General features: G+C 41.7%; 2 protein-coding genes across 2 annotated transcripts in view; both read right to left on the bottom strand.

Moving 5' to 3' along the window:
• Positions 1-243: 243 nt before the first annotated feature.
• Positions 244-2,182, bottom strand: EIF4EBP3 (eukaryotic translation initiation factor 4E binding protein 3). The gene is made up of 3 exons (NM_001202524.1): positions 2,024-2,182; positions 745-915; positions 244-582 (listed from the first exon to the last, which is right to left on the bottom strand). The coding sequence occupies exons 1-3, from the start codon at positions 2,124-2,126 to the stop codon at positions 554-556; spliced, it is 303 nt and encodes a 100-aa protein (NP_001189453.1). The 5' UTR covers positions 2,127-2,182; the 3' UTR covers positions 244-553.
• A 5,565-nt stretch (positions 2,183-7,747) lies between these two features.
• The window catches only part of ANKHD1 (ankyrin repeat and KH domain containing 1), a 118,840-nt gene continuing 107,268 nt past the window's right edge, over positions 7,748-19,319 (bottom strand). Inside the window, exons 27-34 of the mRNA NM_001204095.1 lie at positions 18,960-19,106; positions 16,212-16,361; positions 14,223-15,832; positions 11,291-11,467; positions 10,027-10,227; positions 9,308-9,483; positions 8,504-8,668; positions 7,748-8,238 (exon numbers count right to left, since the gene is read on the bottom strand). Of these exons, the coding sequence (NP_001191024.1) occupies positions 8,179-8,238; positions 8,504-8,668; positions 9,308-9,483; positions 10,027-10,227; positions 11,291-11,467; positions 14,223-15,832; positions 16,212-16,361; positions 18,960-19,106 (2,686 nt within the window). The 3' untranslated portion in view covers positions 7,748-8,178. The remainder of the gene's footprint in view (positions 8,239-8,503; positions 8,669-9,307; positions 9,484-10,026; positions 10,228-11,290; positions 11,468-14,222; positions 15,833-16,211; positions 16,362-18,959; positions 19,107-19,319) is intronic.

The following is a 19,319-nucleotide window of genomic DNA, read 5'->3' as shown; positions in this document are numbered from 1 at the left end:
TCCTGGAAAGGCTAGAACGGCCCTTGGCAAGGGTCAGGCTATTGCTATTGCTGTTTATGGCTTGGCAGCTCTTGTAGCCTGCCCCCATAACCTGCCTTTGGCTCTCACTGCTGCTGAAAGTGGACCTAATGACAGCTGGGAATGGACTGGGGGACCTCTGATCCTCACCAGGTCTGCTGGGGCCCTCAGCTTTGTGGCTGAGATGGGAAGGTCAGTATCAAGGAGAACACCAGAGTCAAAGCATTTCTTTGAATTTTTACTAAGCAGTTAGACAGTGACATACTCCATCCCTTAGTCCCAGCCTCAGCCCCTGATGATGGAGGGCTGGGCGTTGGGAGGAGCATCTACAGACGGAAGGGAAAGAGCTAAGGGCTTGGCAAGTTGCCCACTCGTATCCCTGGTCTAGTTGCCTCAGAACTAAGGGAGGCCCGACACCAAGTCACTCCCTTCCAGATTATGAGGCCACCTGGTGTTTGGAATACACCAGGAAGAGGTGATGGCAGCAGTGGTATGAGGGATTCCTCTAATTCCACACAGGATCATCTGCACTGGATTAGATGTCCATTTCAAATTGTGCGTCATCTGGAGAAAAAGAAGACAGGGACTGTTTGATGGGCTGAGGGTCTGCAAGCTCAGCAAATTTAGCATCAGTACAGAAACCCCTCTCACTGTTAAACCCTCACTCTACTGAACAGGGGCATTTGGACTCCAGTATTTCTTAATTTTAGGCCCTGCTTTCCTTACCGGGTATCTCTTCCTCTGTCTCCTGCTCCTTCAGCTCCTCCAGCTTGGAGGGTGGGGCTGTTGGAGGAGTTGTGACCCCGGGAATCTGAGGGAGGCAGCACGGCGGCGTCCGGGCAATGGGTGAATTTTTGCACTCCAGCAGGAACTTTCGGTCGTAGATGATCCTGGTGCCTGTCAAGGGGTAGGAACTAGGTAAGAGGCTGGAGCTTGGGTACAGAGCTTATAGGGTGTCATACCCAGGCTTTTAAGGGACCTGGAACTCACATTTCCCCATGTATTAAAGGGCTACTGCTCTGCAGACCGGCCAGGGTCTCAGCTGACTGGCCTTCAGAGCACTTAAAAGACTTCCAGGTCTAACCAAGATGTGGCTAAGTGCCATAAAGCAAGTAGGGCATCCCAGCTGGTCCAGGTATTTTGGTTTAGGGAAGCTTCAGGTCTCAGTTCTAAGGAGGAGCACAAAACTTGGGAGAACTCAGGTACTAAAGACTGCTCCTGTCTGGCTCTGCTGGATCTGGGGCTTCCCAATTCTGTAGGGTGGGGGGTCGTTAGCCCTTCAGGCAGTTGGCTCAAGAGGCCAAATAGCAGATTTCACCCTTGCTGCCATCTGGGTTTGGGTACCCGGCAAGGAGAAGGTGTGCTCTCTGGACAGCTGCTTTCTCGGTGAAACAGGGACAGACTGTTCTTACTTACCCTGACCCCTCCCAAGTCCTATCAGGCTAAGCCCAAGCCTAAGAAACTTGGCCCCGGTTCTGTTCTCAAAGGGCCCTACCCTGTTCTTGCCCCTCCCTTCTGCCTCCACGTGGCAGGAAACCTGGGTCCAAGAGCCCAGCAGCTCAAGATCCCAGGCAATCAGCCCAACCAAACAGCTGCCAGCCACCTGCAGATACTCAAGGCTTTTTGGCCCCAACTGCCTGAGTCCTGCTTTAGCCGCTTTGGGAGACCTGGTGCTTCCTGCTGAGGTCAAGCTCAGCTCGGGCTCTGGGTCCTAATGCCAGGCGGCAAAGTCGGGAGGGGCACCTAAAACCCAGGCCACAGTGGGGAGTTCAGTCCACAGTCACCCAGGAGCTAGGCTTTAGGCCACGGTGCATTTACTTCGAAGTTTCAGGGGACTGAACCGGCCTTCAGTTCCAAACACCCTCCCACCCCCTGCAAAAGCTACAGCCTGTAAAGGGGCCTGCGGCGAGGATCCCAGGCCTGCACCTCCCCTCTCCCAGCCCGCCACAGGACGCCCGCGCTGGGCCTGCCCAGGGCCCGCGGACCCCCAGCCCGGCCTGCTGACCTCCCGGGGTAGTGGCGTATAGCGTGCCCCCCGGCGTGGTGCTGTAGCAGTCGGGCAGCCGGTCCCTGCCTCCGGGGATCGGGCAGCTCGTGGATGTGGACATAGCGAGCAGGACGGCAGTCGGCAGGGGCGCCAGCCCAGGGCGCCCAGTGCAGCTAACTCAGAAGCAGACTCAGTGGACCACGTGCGCCGCAGCAACACCGGGATGACGTCACGCCCGGGGCGGGCCGCTAGCCGTCACTCAACCCGACGGTCCCGCCCCACTCCAGGCCGCCTGACTAGGGGAAGCTTGAAAGGAGTTCGGACCTCCGCACAGGCCTGCATCCTCCTGGCTCAACACTGGCCGCCTGACTCAGGGCTGTAGCCATTCAGCTATTTACTGGTTAAACCGGGTGCCAGGACCGGTAAGGCACAGCACACACTACTGCCCTGTGTTAATTCACCCATTTCTCTCAACAGTTTTGTACAGTAAAGCACTATTATTAGCCACATTTGACAGGTGAGGAAAGGAAAGCCCAGATTAAGTCCCTGGTTGAGAGTTCTATCTTATAGGAGGGGGAGCTGGGAGTCAGACCTGAGAGTATCTGATGCCAGGACCTGTGCCCTTCCTTACAGCTGGGGACTGCCTCCCATTAATCAATTACAGTACAGGGTAAAAAGTGGCCCTATGGCCTGGTGCACAGCAGGAAGGGGAAGGTCAGAGAGGGATGGTAGCCTTTTTAGCAGAAGTGATATAGCTAACTAACTTTAAGAAACTAAGGAAAGGCAGGGGGCTGGTGAGAAGGGCTTGGTCTTTAGCTCTCTGGAAAGGAAGATCAGAGAGTCTGGCCTTAGAGGATTTTTTTGATGTAGTCACAGTGATATGAAAGGAGGCAGGAGAAGGGTGGTGGAGAAGAAAGTACTAAACCTAGTACCTACACATACTAAACACCTTGATTTGGTCAAGGGGTCTTCATTTCCTTAAAATCAGTATTACGATTCACCCCCCAATTAAGTACAGACCACTGGATTTCATGCATTTAACAATATTAATGTTACTTCAGTTCTGGCTTCATCATATTTTCCCTTAGCTTTGATTTCTCCACTCACTAAAAAAAAAAAAAAAAAAGTGTTTTACTACTCAATGCTTCTCAAACTTTAATGTGCATAAAAATCACCTTGGATATGTTGTAAATGAAGATTTTGATATAGTAAGTTTGGGGTAGGACCTGAGCTTCTAGGTCCCAGGTGATACAGTCCCTCAGCTCTGTAGGTCCTTAGAGTAACACTTCAGGTAACAAGGATATTTATATTTTATTGTTCCAAAATATTTTTGAACATCTTACAAAGTTATGTATGCCTAAAAGAAGGGTCTTGATTGACACTGCTGGAGGGTAAGGTTTGGGAGCAGACTGTGAGGAGCTGTCTATCACAACTCAGTTTTTTTAAAAAATATTTATTTATTTATTTATGATAGACATAGAGAGAGAGAGAGAGAGAGAGAGAGGCAGAGGAGGAGGGAGAAGCAGGCTTCATGCCGGGAGCCCGACGCGGGACTCGATCCCGGGACTCCAGGATCGTGCCCTGGGCCAAAGGCAGGCGCCAAACCACTGAGCCACCCAGGGATCCCCCACAACTCAGTTTTTGAGGTAAGTCTTGTGGGGGTAGTGAGGAATAGGATAGAGGACCATGAGACTGAAGGTGAGGATTCTAGCCTAGTGAAACGGGGTAGACAGAAGGGCAGTGGTTATGAGGATGGAGAGAAGTTGTCAGGATCCCCATACACAGAGGGGGAAAGATAAGGTGACTGATTAAGGGTGAGGTGAGAGAGAAGGAGTTAAGCTAGGATAATTTCCAGTCTTCTGACTTAAAAGTCTTGGTGGTAGCAGCAGCCCCTAATAAAGTGGGGAAAATAAGAGAAGCCTATCTTAAAAAAAAAAAAAAAAAAAAAGAGAGAGAGAGAGAGAAGCCTGTCTTATATTGGGAAATATATAACGTGTGGAATGCTGAGATGGAACAGCATGGCAAGGAGTTAGATCTATGGGTCTGAAGCTCAGGGGGAGAAATCTAGGCTAGTGACTGAGATCTGGGTGGAGTGAAATCCAAGAGTGTGGGATGAGATCACTGGGATAGAAGATACAGCCTAAGAAGAGGCCTGAGCACATCAACATTTATTTAAGGGGTAGTGGAGGAAGAGGATTCACCAAAGGAGGCTGAGAAGTGTCCAGAGTTTTCAAGAAGGATCAGTGTGGAAGTGAGGTCACTCTTATGTTCATCTCTACTACACAATGACAGCAGCAGTTACCACTACTATGTACGGCTACTAGAAGCTTGTTTTGAGGTGCTGTGTGTGCTCTAAAGGCTAGGGAACAAGAGATAGATCATTGGCCTTAGAGAGAAAGCCAGATACATCATGCATGCAATTTGGATGAAGGACCAAGAGTTTAGAGGCTCAACACTGATTACCCATTAGAATATGTGAGCTTGATACAGACAAGCACAAGAAAAAGAAAAACAGAAAAATAGAAAAACAAAAAACAAAAAATCTATGCCTAGGCTCCAACCCCAGGGAACTGATTAAGCCCTTAAGGGAATATCAGGTCTCTGCTACCAAACTACTTTGGACTTAGACCAATACCATGAAGATAAAGCAGGAGATAAAAGTAATCAAAACAGGTTTGGCAGTCTGGTGTTGAGACTGCTGATCCTATTTTCCAAATTAGGACTTAGAGCCCAGTCTTCTGCTCTTTATTGGATGTGGTCTTAATGCACATAAATTCTGGATACTTAAAACTATCTTTCTCTCATTCACTTGCTACAGAATAAAGTAAAGGTGAAGAATGTCTGATGACAAATGGTGACAAATCTTTAAAGATGAATAGAAAATATGGGGTTTTCAGAGCCCCTCATTCCAGGACAGGGTCCACTGGAAAGACGTCACAACCAGCAACACTTCTTGGTAGAAGAGATCTAGGGCTAGTTAGAGAACAAGATGTTCAGAAGCTGTTTTCCTACAGGCTTATTTGCTACTTCCTGGGTTTTCAATGTGGTCCAAAGGTCTTGAACAGTGGGACAGAATCAAGTTTACTAACTACTCCTTTTTGTTTGGCTTGAAACTATAATATGACCAGCCTTTCCCCTTCTACAAGCCACCTCAAACTGAGGATGGTTCCCTTATGGGCTAACTTTGAAGATGGGAAGAGGATTTGGCCAGAAGCTACAGGAAGAGTTGAAAATTGTAGTTCCAAGTCTTGAGATTTCTTACCTCTGGTTAGGAGAGGCCACCATTGGCTGTCCAACTCTCTTCTTCGGTCTGGTTAGCTGAGGTGATGGGATTTCCCCTTTGAGAGCAGGGACTGAAGGAAGGAGACTGGCCTATAAAAAGGCAAGTCAGCACACTGTAGCCACAATAGGTTTAAAGGGACTTAAACATCAATAATTTTATTGGTGGTGGAATTTTATTACACTACTACTTGAAATAAATGGGTCCAGAAACCTCGATGATATCAGTTGTATTCCTTGAAAGAGCTGTTATTCTCATGGGGTTCAATCTATGCCTCAGCAGGATGTTTCTTAATGATCTGAGGTCTCACTATGAATGTGCAAGGTTTTCTTCTGACTCTATTAAAATTTCAAAATCAGTACTGTCCCACACAACAGCAGGCTTCTGATTCCATGTGAGAATCAATGATAGTTGGTTACATTACCTCAGTAATGTAAACATTCTATTAGCTTTCAGTATTCTCATCTCATATATTCTCATTCACAAGAAAAAGGAGAAAATCTGTGTTAGCACTAGGAGACTCTTTGGGTTCATTTATGTTCAATTTTATTTTCAGTTGAGGAAAGTGAAGCCCAGAAATGAAAAATGACTTGCCTAAGATCATGAAGCTTCAAGCAACAGAAACAAAAACAGAATTTAGGCTTGTCTTATTCCACTGAACCCATGCTGCCACCTCCCATATCCCTCACATATTTTTAAAGTAATTAAGTTCTTACCTGAGCTAGGTTTAATCCAAGGTTCAGGATGGTAAAAGAGCAGTAAAGTAATGCCAGGAAGAGGCAAGACAGAGGAAGAAGAGATTATAGCAGGCAAAATGGGTTGGCGAGGAAGGATCCGAACAGAAAGAAAAGAAGGCAGGGAGGAGGGTATCCTAAATAGCTACTACTGACTGCACAGCTCCTGTTTTTTCCTAATCCTCTAAGGGTTTCTCCTAATTGCCCCCTCTTTGCATGGATTTTAGTTCCTGACTGGAGATAAAATTTCTCATTCTGTTATCCTCAAGGTGCAGAAGATAGAATTAAGGGCTCTCCCAGATAATTCAAATGTATTGTAGATGGTCAAAACAGGAAAAGCATTTTTGTCCCACTGAATAATTTGCTTAATATTATTTCTCATTGGGACACCTGGGTGGCTCAGTGGTTGAGCGTCTGCCTTCGGCTCAGGTCATGATCCTAGAGTTCTAGGATCGAGTCCCGCATTGGGCTCCCTGTGAAGAGTCTGCTTCTCCCTCTGCCTATGTCTCTGCCTCTCTCTGTGTCCCTCATGGACACATTTATTTCACTAATATTAGGTGTTTTTTTTGGTCATTTTATTGTTAGTGATAAATAGAAACATCAAGATATATAGGTGATCCAAGGGGTCTTTTGAGAATCTGATGTGTTTATCAAAGCACTAAAAAAGCAGGACCTTCAACACCTGATACTCTCCAAATCCACTCAAAATAGAAAACAAGAAATGAGGTTAAAGAAGCTCTCATATATAAGATAATATGGAAGACAAAAGAACCAGGCATGTCTAACACAGAACTTGGTGTGTCTCATTTAGCGGTGGCTTTAGGAGCCAGGCAGGTAAGATTAAGAACTCCTGGTGGTATGAAAATTGAAAAGTGCTGCTTATATGGCTCTGCTGCTATTACTACTTTTTTGTACATTCTTCTTTGTCTTGATGTGTGTTGTGACTCCTCTATCAGCCTTAAACTTTTTCTTGTTTTATTTTCTAAAGTGCCTATACATAAAACCAGGAAATTCCACTACATTAAAATATGAATATGTTGATGGCTGTTCTTTTCAGAGGGTTGTTTTTCCTTCTCTATTGCATCAGATTTTTGGCAGAACCTATAGTTTGGCCAAGGCAATCCATTCTAGTGTCCCTGTGTTTAGCTTGTTAAACATACTGGCTCTTCATACTTGGGGCTGTGGAACTAAGCCCAGAATTAGTCACATATTTATAAAGATTACTCTCGTGATCAACAATACCACAGTATTACAGGAGGCACTCCCACCCACTGCTATGTCCCAACCCAAATAAAACATAAAACACTAAAACCAAATAAGTCTTTAGATACAAGTCAGGAAGCACAAAAAGAGCCTGAACTTTGAGGATTTGAGTGTCGCTAAATTTGTTCAGTGTCATCTGATTGCAATCCTTTGGTCCTTATTGACACTCATCATCCATAAGGAGCTAACCCCAGCAGAGGCCTATCTGCTAAAGTCACAAAAGACAAATTGCAGAGGCTTGAAACTTTCCCACTTACAAAATGATACGGAAGAGAACAATAAGGAATTTTTAACACAGAATTGGTAGATAACTAGTCTACAAAACACTTTTCCAAGGCAGTCTAAAAATGATCTTCAAAGTGTAAAATGTGAGATGCCTGTTAGAAATACAGTATTAACAACTTGGTTCAATAGGATTGTGAATTGGGTAATATCTGCATGACCACTGAAAGGATCACACCCCACTTCTAAACACTGTTCATCTTTTTATTGAATATTCTGGTAAATATTTCACATTAATACAGGCTACATTAAGTAGAGCCACTATATGACAAGAAATTTACTCAACTTTTTCCTTTTAGTATGTAAACAATTGTACATGTATTTACCACCCTAAAAGGTTGAAACATGTAATCATCTAATTCTTTTCTGCATACAAGTAGCATTCAGTATGTTTAGCCAAAAGCACTAAGTTCAAAGTGGCTAAACTAACCAGAGAACATAATCAGGTGGATAGGAAATCACTTTGTTCTTATACAACGGGCAATCAAATTTCCATTGCTAATGCCTCAGAGAAAATTGCTTAGTTAGGCACATTAAAAAAAAAAAAAAAATCCCCAGAGTTCTTCCAAGGTCATAGGTTTCTCAAACAAGGCTAAAGAGTAAGACCTTCTAATTTAGTTGACATATTTGAGATGCATGTTTCCAATATGAGGAGCCCACGTGCCAGGCCAAATCTGAAAAGGGGGAGGAAAAATTGGAATTTCTAATTAGGAATCTTTAGACATTTACAAATTGAATATATAAATGCAATGGCAATTCACTGTTTCTGCCTAGGAAGAATACACATACATGAGATAAAATGTTTAGTAGCATCATATTGATATTGAAAAAATTCAGATGAAGATGGTCAGATGTCATGACTTGATATTTAGATTTTGTATTACCCAAAGAATTAAAAGAATAACATGACAAAATAAAAGAGCATTAAGTCTATTTTACCTGCTGGGCATCAGTGCATTCAGTTGAATTTTGAATAACTTTTATCATAGGGTTCCAAGCAGGATCTGGGTTGTGAAGTCCATTAAACAGAGGTCCTCCTGGAACATCAGCAAGCTGAGGATGAGAGGGTATTATGGTGCCTCCATACATGGAAATTGGCAGACCCTATGACAGCAGAAAGAAAGGTTTAATCCTGAAGTGATTATAAATGATGATTCCATAATTCCAGATTAGATATCTCTAATTTCCCATCATCCACAGAGCTCCTTAGGAGTCTTTAAAAATATAGCATCATACAGTAGTGAAAAACCAAAAGTGGTTACCTGCATAAGCAATACTTTTTTTTTTTTTTAAGATTTTATTTTTTTATTCATGAGAGACATACAGAGAGAGGCAGAGACATAGGCAGAGGGAGAAGCAGGTTCCCTGTGAGGGAGCCCAATGCAGGACTTGATCCCAGAACCCCGGGATCACATCCTGAGCCAAAGGCAGATAGATGCTCAACCACTGAGCCACCCAGGTGCCCCAGCAATACTTTTCAACAAGAAGAAAAACAACCTAACGAAGTCCAGTATCAGGAAATTTCCCAACTTTGATGAACACATATAATACCTTCAACTTTTCCATATTTTAGTTTCACCAATAAGCCTGTGCTAAGTAAGAAGAAAAGGGAAACTACTAAAAGATCTGGCCAAGTCATGGAAACAAACTTGTTACACCAAAAGGAAGAATTATTTCAATACAAACTATTCCTTAACACTAGCTGGCAAAGTGTTAAACAAGTTACAATGTTTGTTGACTCACTTTAGAAAAATCCAGAAAACTGCTTGCCATAGGTTGATGAAAAATGTTAGAGGGGGCTACCATTCCAGAATCATCTCTCTCCATTGGTTGATGCTGGGAGAATGTGCTTGGGTCTGATAATTGTTGATGCATTGGATGGTTCCCTATCACAGACTGTGACCAACCTGATAAGCCTTCTGGAAAGAAGAATTGAGGACAAGGTTTGATATTTATTTGGGTAAAATGACAATATATTACTACTTGAACTTTTTTCATACTAAATTTTAACAAACTCATTCCTTGGAAGAGCTCAGTGCCTGTTCATGACAATCTCTGCAAACCAAAAGAACCAGTTCCTGGAAAACTGGGGAAAGTCCTTTGAATACCCCAAATACTCTACCTCGTCTTTTTCAAAAGACCAAGTGCTCTCTGAAGGAACATTAATGATTATCCTATTCTACACTGGAAAGCTTAAAAGGGAAAGGAAGTACACTTTGAATCTTTTACTTCTAATCTATATTTATTATTATTATACATATTACATATATTATTATGTATAAATCAAATTAATATTCCAATCTCTGAGACTGGTTTGAATTCTTCAAAGGTATAAACACTCCTACCGACTGTTAAGTGTAGGAACTAAGCTATTTTGTTTTAAGGAACTATGTTTTAATGGCAAAATCCCACAACTTACTTGAGATATCTATCCCTCTGGACGTAGGACAAGGTAACTATACCTGACATAGCGTTGACACCAAATGACCAGATTCCACTGTGTCCAACGGGAGCGACAAAACTGGTCCCCACAGGGGCTTGTGCGACAGACCCTCCTTGTCGAATCCGGGCTAATCTCTCTGTTCCAATGGGGGGAGGTATCTTTCGATCCTGACTGGCACTGCCTCCTTTTGGTTGGCCCAATGTTGGTGGGGCAGAGGTGGCTGAAAGAGGTGAAGATGATCCCGAAGAAACAGATGGAATAGGAGAGTCACCTGGTGGCAAAATATTTGTCTATTGTTTTATTACATTAAAAACTAATTATAAGAATATGAGAAACCTTGTTGGAAACATCTATTCCACAACACAGGTTCTGTAAAGAAAAATTTCATTTTATAAGATCATTCAAATGAAAATATGTAAGTTCTATGAATATTATCCTATATTACTTCTGCACATACAAAGTATAAACAAATAGTCTAAAAATTTTTTTCCAGATTGCTGAATAAAGCTAGAAAGGAAGGCCATATTAATTTAAAATTTTAAATTAACTTAAATGTGGCAATGTTTGTACAGTAACCAGCATATTGTTTGGAAAAGAGCTGGTGGTCCTCTATATTTAGCTATTCTCTTTCTACAGTCCTTTTTCTCCATAAGGATAAAAAGTTAAATGTTAGCAAATATCTTGAATTCAACTCATGGCTTTGTTTCTTAATGGGATTTTCAGGTAATGTTGGTAGTTTTCCTTGTCAAAAGGGCCAATACTCCTTGACTGCTTCATGACGCTCATTTTAAAAAATCAAATCCTGTTTAAGTACTGGGAGAACTTCATCTGTTCTAAATATTGAAATAATGAAGAACAAAGGCATATTTTCACTTACAAGTGGCAATAATATGGTTTCCTAAAATGTAAAGATAAACTAAGAATCATACCAAACTGACTAGATACATAAATCTGCTTCTTTCCAGATTAAAGAAATTATTTTGCAATTCTCCCCACAAAGGGTCCTTTTATAAAACTACATGTAGTACCTCTTTTCTTCATTCAACTCAGAGTAAACATTTCTGGCTTGGAAGGATGTCTTGTTCCTTCTCAAGTTTTCTACGAATGACTGACAATTTTTGACAGGACTGCAATACAAACCTTTGGTATCTGCAAGCCATCATACCAGTTACTCTAGTTTACTAAACTTTAGCTTACTAAAGTTACTATGTAGTATTCCCTGAAACAAATAGTTTCATAATTTATTCAAGACTCTTTGGGAAGAGTTCCTTCAGGATTCCTACATGAGTTTGAGGCGCTTGTCCAAGGATGGGGGGAAAAATGTTGTCTGTTGAAACTTGGAGTCCCAACAGGAGCTGGCCCTTGCAGGAAAACCCGTGTTCCAGGTATGCCGGAAAAACTTGTCAGAGTAGCTGAAGAGGAAGATGGGGAGTTGCCTGATGGGTCAATGGATGGTAAGCCTGCAAGAAAACAGGTCCAAGACATCCAATTAGCCAAGGCTTAAAGCTAAAACTAAACTAAAAGCTAACTAAAAGCTTAAAGCTAAAACTAAAGCTAAACTAAAAGTTCAAAGTATACTTAATTCCTTTTGAGTCCCTCAGGCTTCATGAATGGAGCCTGCTTCTCCTTCTGCGTCTCTCATGAATAAATACAATCTTAGAAAAAAAAATTTAGAACATTTTTGTCTTCCCTAAAAGAAACTCTGTACCTATTACCTGTAACTTCTCATTCTCCAAACAACCAATAATATACAGTCTCTATCAATTAGTCTGTCCTGGAAATTTCATATAAATGGAATTATATAGTATGTGATCTTTCTGCAACTGGCTCCCTTCACTTAGCATAATGTTTTCAAGGTTCATCCATGCTGTAGCATGCATCTGTACTTCTTTCCTTATCACTGCTGAATAGTAATCCCATTATATCAACACACCACATTTTATTTTGGTATTTATCAATTGAGGGACCGTGGGTTGTTTCCACTTTTGGGTTATTATGCTGCCATGAATATCTGAATACCAGTTTTTTGTGTAGACATGTTTCTCTTTCACCTAAGAGTGGAATTACTGGATCAATATGGTAACTACATGTAACTTTTTGAAGAAATGCCAAGAACTATTTTTCTCAAGTTGCTGTATGACTTTGAATTTCCACTGGCAGCATTTGAGGTTTCCAATTTCTCCACATCCTTCTCTATTGTCTTCAGTATTACTAATTCTTACCTGTCAACCAGAAGAATAAACTGTATCTATGACAAATTATGAAAAACAAGGATCAACAAAAGAAACTAGATAGGCAGTTAAGTCCAGGCTTACCAATCCTGGACCCCAGAGGGAAGGTCCAGGCTAAGGCTTGCTTTCAAAAAATGATTGTTTTTAATTAACAGTAAATAATTGAGGCTATATAGATGTGAGTAATTAAGATCTCCAAACCTTGTTCTCTACCAAACTAGATGGATAATTTTTTCTCTCCTTTTACTTTTGTCTAAAAATTAATAATCTGTACATCTTCTGGGATACAGTATTAGAGTGCAAAAAGCTCAAACACTGGAATATGAGAGACCTGAAGTCAAACTTGGGCTAAGGCACTTGTAATTCACACGTTAGTGCCAGTCAGTTCAAAGATTAATGTTTTCTACACGGATTGCCCGAGCACTGGCAATGAGTTCTTTCACCCTGTGGCCTTTGAAAACCTCTATTGCAGTTTCCCCAAAATGAAAAGTTAAAATAGATACTGATTTACAGAAAAAAATAAAGAAAGGAAATGGAAGAAAGAAATCCAAGAGAATATTTTGGACTATAGATGATCTTATGTAACCTTATATATCTACTTGAAAGATTATATAACAGTTATGTTTTCCTAAAAGACAAGTAAATTAAAAAAATATCTGGAAGTTAAGTTAGTTTATGGATAAAATTATACTATATCCATAAACTCCCAAATTTTCAACACCACAGATCAGTTTATGATTAGCAAAAAGGAAGGATGGGCTATAAAAGACATTTTTCTAACTGAAAGAAAACTGCTAAGTGGCCACAGAGCTGCTGCTGCTGCTTCTTCTTCTTCTTCTTCTTCTTCTTCTTCTTCTTCTTCTTCTTCTTCTTCTTCTTCTTTTATAAGATTTTATTTTTATTCATGAGAGAAAGAGAAAGAGGCAGAGACAAAGGCAGAGGGAGAAGCTGGATCCTGGATCCCAGGATCACGCCCTGAGCTGAAGGCAGATGTTCACACTGAGCTACCCAGGTGTCCCAAGCTGCTGCTGCTTCTTTTTTAAAAAGATTTTATTTATTCATGAGAGACACACAGAGAGAGGCCAGAGACCTAGGCACAAGGGAGAGGCAGACTCCCTGTGGGGAGCCCGATGCGGGACTCGAACCCCAGACTCCGGGATCACGACCTGAGCCAAAGGCAGGCACTCGATCACTGGGCCACCCAGGTGCCCTTGGCCAGAGCTACTTACCCCCATTCCATGTCAGCTACGACTTCTTCTTCTTTTTTTTTTTTTTTTTTAAGATTTTATTTATTTATTCATGAGAGAGAGAGAGAGAGAGAGAGAAGCAGAGACTTAGGCAGAGGGAGAAGCAGGTTCCATGTAGGAAGCCCGATGTGGGACTCAATCCCGGGACTCCAGGATCATGCTCTGAGCCAAAGGCAGGTGCTCAAACGTTAAACCACCCAGGTATCCCTCAGCTGTGATTTCTAATTTGCTTTTCAGAATAGTGCAAAACACTGTGAAATCTGGCTCCTAGATTCTGGAAAACAGACTCTGGTTTTTTATTTATCTTCAAGGCAACACTAGACTCCTATCTATCTTTATCTTCCTTATAATGCCTCAGCAGCTAATCTGTAATTTTGAGAAACCAAAATGATGAATCTAAATTGGTCTTTTTACAGTAAGAACCCACAAATGACTGGATCTCTTCAATCATCTCTATCTAATGTAAATAATAAAGAATACTATGAAATATGAAACATCACTTAATATTCAGTTTGAAGACCCAAGACTGATAACAAAGAATAATGTAGATTAGGGACTGGTACCTTTGCAAGACAAACTTTTTAAATCTGAGAAATGCAAACCCTTGCTATGATTTAAAAAATGTCTATAGGGCCACCTGGGTGTATGTAAGTACAAAATAGCTGCTTTGTTATCTTGGAGGAATCAGTTATGCTGGTAGAACCCCATACTGAGCTGCAGTAATAGTTATAACTTACCCACTGGACTAGTAGAAACTCGCTGGGAAGGTCTGAAGCCAGGTGCCTTAGAGTTGTCTGGGTGCACATTTTCCAAGTGTCCAAGTACAGAGTTACCCAGGAACGCTGACTGAACAGTGAAAGAGGCATCTGCAGCAACTCGTGAGGACAGTGGACCATCTCCCCAACCCTGGTTAGCTGGCACCTGACTGCTATCAAAAAGACTACTGAAGTGATTGAAAAGCGTGGCTGGGCCAAATGTAGGTGGCAAAGATTTATTTGCTGGGTTAATGTGCATCTGAGAACCATTCATAATGTTCATGGCTGAAGAAAGCTGCACTGCAGCTGGTGGGCCTTGAGGTGGTGTTAAAGGAACTGGATTTGTGACAAAAATAGACTGGGGATCCTGGTGGATAGTTGCATTTGGTACCACTGAATAAAAAGAACCTCTGGGCTGCATTCGATGAGAAACTCGAGGTGCTGGTACAGCTAATTGAGGTAAATTACTGGTGTCCTGATTATCAGCAGCAACCAGTCTGGGTGATGCCAAAGTCAATGGAGCTGGTTCTGAGTTAGATGCAAAAGGCATCGACATGGGACTTAAATCAGACACACTGGATGGTGGTACCTCCTCCTGTGTGTTACTGGAGGGAGGAGCAGGACTACTGGATGGGTGAGTTTCTGGAGCTCCTGGGGTGTTGCTGGCAGAGCTACTGCAACTATTGGCAGTGGAAGATGGGGTGCACAGGTGTGCCATGGCCTGATCCTGTGTGGATACTTTCTCTTTGGGGGGTGGCATGGCAGAGAAAGACTCCATCTTCTGTGAAGAAAGCTGGGCTTGAGGAGTACTTGCGGGCAGAAATGTGGTGGGAACTTGCCCGCTAGTGACAGGTGCAGAGGAAACAGAAGGCAAGGAACTACAAGTGCTTGTCACAGAAGAAATCACTGTTGCCGGAGGACTCGTCTTAGGTACACAGGCAAACAACTGCTTTCTGACTGATGAAGGAGTCCGGGTATTAGTCACACACAGCTGCTGACTGGCAGCAACTACTGAAGAGACAGTGATAGGACAACTGGCGGTAGCTAGCCCAGCAGACTCTGAGGGTAAGACAGTCCCGTTCTGGTTAGGTAGACGGCCTGCGTTATTATGCTTTGGAGAGCTATTGGTGTTGCCAGGATTCACAGGTCTCACTGGGAATGGCCCCCAAGTGTTAGGAGAGGGTGAAAAGGTTCCTCCAAACTGGGCCATGGGTAAGCGAGGATGCCGAATCTGTTGCATAGTTTGAGCAGCCAGCAGGGCAAAATGAGGGTGGGGGTAAGCCAAGGGTAGAGAAACTGGGAAAGAAGAACGTACATTTGCTGGAACATTCTTGGTAAGTTTATTAGTTGGCTGGAACGTAGATAATGTTGTCGCCTGTGAGGTTACAAGAGTTGGAGCACCCAAAGGAAATGCATTTTTACTGGAAGCTGCTGTGGTGCCTACTCCAGATGAGAAGTTTGCATGGATAGATTTGGTGCTGGCAGGTGTTCTGATATGATTTTTAGGAATCAAGTCTTCCAGTTCCTTAGCAGGATCTTGAATAAGTGCATTGATAAGCTGAACTGCATATCTTGTTGATTCTGTACCACCCCTGGGGAGAAAACAAAAAACAAAACAAGATCAAAGACATAAAAAACCAAACCAAAACAAAAAAAACAGGTAATCTTAACCATAGAATAAAATTCTTTTTTTTTAATTTTATTTATTTATTCATAGAGACACACACAGAGAGAGAGAGAGAGAGAGAGAGAGAGGCAGAGAGAGAAGCAAGCTCCATGCAGGGAGCCCGACGTGGAACTCAATCCCTGGTCTCCAGGATCACACCCCAGGCTGTAGGCGGCTCTAAACCGCTGCGCCACAGGGGCTGCCCTAGAATAAAATTCTTGATTGTACCATATCCTAACAAAAGTTTGCTTCTAAAAATATTTAATTTCCATACAGAACAAGTAATATACATTTTTCACAATTACCTTATTGTGATCATTCTTTCACCATTCTTATCTTTTTGTTTATCCACATCAATATGGGCGCCTGTAACATCTTGTATTGCAGTGATGTTGCAGCCTCCTCTTCCCATTATCCTGGAAACTACAGAAGCTGGAACAGACAATTTCTTTGACCTAGAAATTGAATACTACACATGAGCTCATAAAAGCAAATTGTCTTTATTTAAAAAGATGTCTCAGTGACTATGTTCATGGACACCTGTAGAATAATATTTCTCAAACATTAAAGGGGAAAGTATTACAACTGACCTCTTACATTGAATTTAATTTAGTGAAAGTAAAAATTACTTGTCATTTAAAACAAAAATGTTTTTTAAAAAAGATTTTATTTATTTGATACACACACACAGAACACAAGCAGGGGGAGCAGCAGAGGGAGAGGGAGAAACAGGCTCTCTGCTGAGCAGGAAGCCTGATGTGGGGCTTGATCTCAGGACCCCAGGACCATGACCTGAGCTGAAGGCAGATGCTTAACTGACTGAGCCACCCAGGCACCCCATAACAAAATTGTATGTTATATATTTTAATTAATTTATTTTTAAAGATTTTATCTATTTATTCATGAGAGACACAGAGAGAGGCACAGACATAGGCAGAGGGAGAAGCAAGCTCCCTGTGGGGAGCCTGATGTGGGACTCAATCCTAGGACCCTGGGATCATGGCCTGAACCAAAGGCAGATGCTCAACCAATGAGCCACCCAGATGCCCCACAAAACTTTATTTTAAATAACTTGTGATCTAAGCATTTAAATCTGCTCCAAACATCACATGTCAACTAAGCTGCAACAACCATATGGACACACTCTTCCAAAGTTTAAATGATGTATAACATACTGTTAAACTTCATACCAAATACTAGAGGCTAGCTTATCAATGTCAATAATTTATACTTAGCAATAAAAAAAAAAAAAGCCTCAGATTTGAACTACATAAAAAGCAAGTCACAGGTGGAATGCGAGACTTCCATTCATATGTGAGCTGAGCAGAGGTGGAGAGAAGACCAGAGGCTGAACTTGGGATCTGATAAGATGGCCTCCTGCCCCTAAGGACTATCAACGAAACCCAATGTTTGCTGGTAGAAGCAGTTCTTAAGCATTAAAGCAGAACCAGATGAGAGTTATTTTCCCATTATTTTTAAGTCCTCAGTGCTGGGCCCCATGATTTCCCTTTGCAAGGAGGGAACTGCAAAAACCTGCATTATTCCATCCAAAAGAGTAACAATGGCAGCCCTTGAGGTACTTTTCATGATTAAAATTTACCACACCTTAATGCTGGGAAGGATATATTCAGATACTTTGAAAAGTAGAGCATGGATTAGGCTATATGCCACGAGTAATACTTAAATCAATCTGGAAATGTCTGTAAATATATTTTGTTATTGTGAAGCCAACATTTGTTGTGTCATATAAAATATGTATACAAAATTTACATATGGCTTCTCATTTTACTTTAGCCAACTAACCACATTCAAATTATTAAGTAATTGGGTAACTGCTTCTCAAGGGTGCATCTCTTCTATTCTGTCAAGATTTCTTTTTGTTTGCATTTAATGGACACAATCTTTAGGAACAGTACAGAATAAAAACCCAGACATCTCAGTCCTTTGGTTATTTATTTATTTTTTAAAAAGATTATTTATTTATTTATTCATGAGAGATACAGGGAGAGAGAAAAAGAGAGCGAGAGAGAGGGAGACAGAGAGAGAGAGAGAGAGAAAGAGGCAGAGACACAGGCAGAGGGAGAAGCAGGCTCCATACAGGGAACCTGATGTGGGACTCAATCCCACCAGGACTCCAGGATCACACCCTGGGCTGAAGGCAGGCGCTAAACTGCTGAGCCACCCAGGCATCCCTCCTTTGGTGATTTAATGCCATTAGCAAATCTTCCTTGTTGTAAAGCGTGAACAGAGGCTAAAATTATCATCTGGACTGTACAAAACATTTTAAAGCAGTGGCCTGTCTGTTTTTATTCATCTCCTTCCTCATGGTTTAAGTATAAAGCATTGTAATTCTTTTTTGAGGGTGAAGATAGTTTTAATATTATGGGCTCCTTTCCCCCTTGTTATGGTGAATAGCAACTCTATTGGTTAATAGTGGCTAACCAGTTCTTTAGAACACACTCTCCAGCAAAGTCTAACTTTACTCAGGAGCCCCTGGGTGGCTCAGTCGGTTTAATATCTGCCTTCAGCTCAGGTCATGGTCCCAGGATCCCAGGGTCCTGGGATTGAGCCCTGTGTCAGGCTCCCTGCTCAGTGAGGAGTCTACTTCTCTCTCTCCCTCTGCCACTCCCCCTGCTTGTACTCTCTCTCTCAAATAAATAAAAATCTTTAAAAAAACCAGTCTAACTTTATTTAAACAATGTATATGGACAAACTTGACTGTTTTTATTAAACATACATCATAGTCCTCACAAATAACATTGTGACTTTGCTGTCAAGTATAGAATCTTTACAAGAAGCTTGTGAGCATTTTGTATGGTTTGTCTGGAAATGTCTGGAAACATCTGAAAATGTCTATAAATACATTTTGTTATTGTAAAGCCAACATTTGTTGTGTCATATAAAATATGTACACAAAATTTACATATGCCTTCTCATTTTACTTTAGCCAATTAAACACATTCAAATTATTAAGTAATTGGGTAACTACCTCTTTAAAAAAAAACCTATGCATAGTCTCTGCCAGTTAAAAAGATAAGACTAATTCTACTTACCTTCTTACAACTTCTTTCCATCCTTCTTCTCTTTTCTGTCCCCTTTTGGGGCTAGTCAGATTCAGCTTTATGTTTGGAGAACTTAATGGCAATGGCACTGACTTACAGCTTGTTGATAAGGAATTAGTACTTGTTTCACCTTCAAGTCTGAGAAGAAAGAATTATCAAGTCCAGTAAAACAAATTTTAAGACTGAAACTCACGAGACCATTTATAGACAAAGTTATGCTGAAATATTTGAATTAAAATTTGGCACATCAGTTCAGAAAATCAGAAAAAACAGAGCAAAGAGCTGATTATCTATTTCAGTATTAAAGTGGACTCAGAAGCCAGAAGTTGCACTACAATCAGTAAAAATGAC

The sequence above is a fragment of the Canis lupus genome, chromosome 2 (genome assembly GCF_011100685.1).
Source record: "Canis lupus familiaris isolate Mischka breed German Shepherd chromosome 2, alternate assembly UU_Cfam_GSD_1.0, whole genome shotgun sequence".
Taxonomy (NCBI): domain Eukaryota; kingdom Metazoa; phylum Chordata; class Mammalia; order Carnivora; family Canidae; genus Canis; species Canis lupus.
The sequence above is the reverse complement of the archived record's forward strand: the minus strand, read 5'-3'. Positions and strand labels throughout refer to the sequence as shown.

Coding starts and splice junctions, on each gene's coding strand:
- EIF4EBP3 (NM_001202524.1), bottom strand. CDS start 2,126: ATGTCCACATCCACGAGCTGCCCGATCCCCGGAGGCAGGGACCGGCTG. Junction 916..2,023: donor ATACGCCACTACCCCGGGAG/GTCAGCAGGCCG, acceptor ACCCCTTGACAG/GCACCAGGATCATCTACGAC. Junction 583..744: donor GACAGAGGAAGAGATACCCG/GTAAGGAAAGCA, acceptor CTTTTTCTCCAG/ATGACGCACAATTTGAAATG.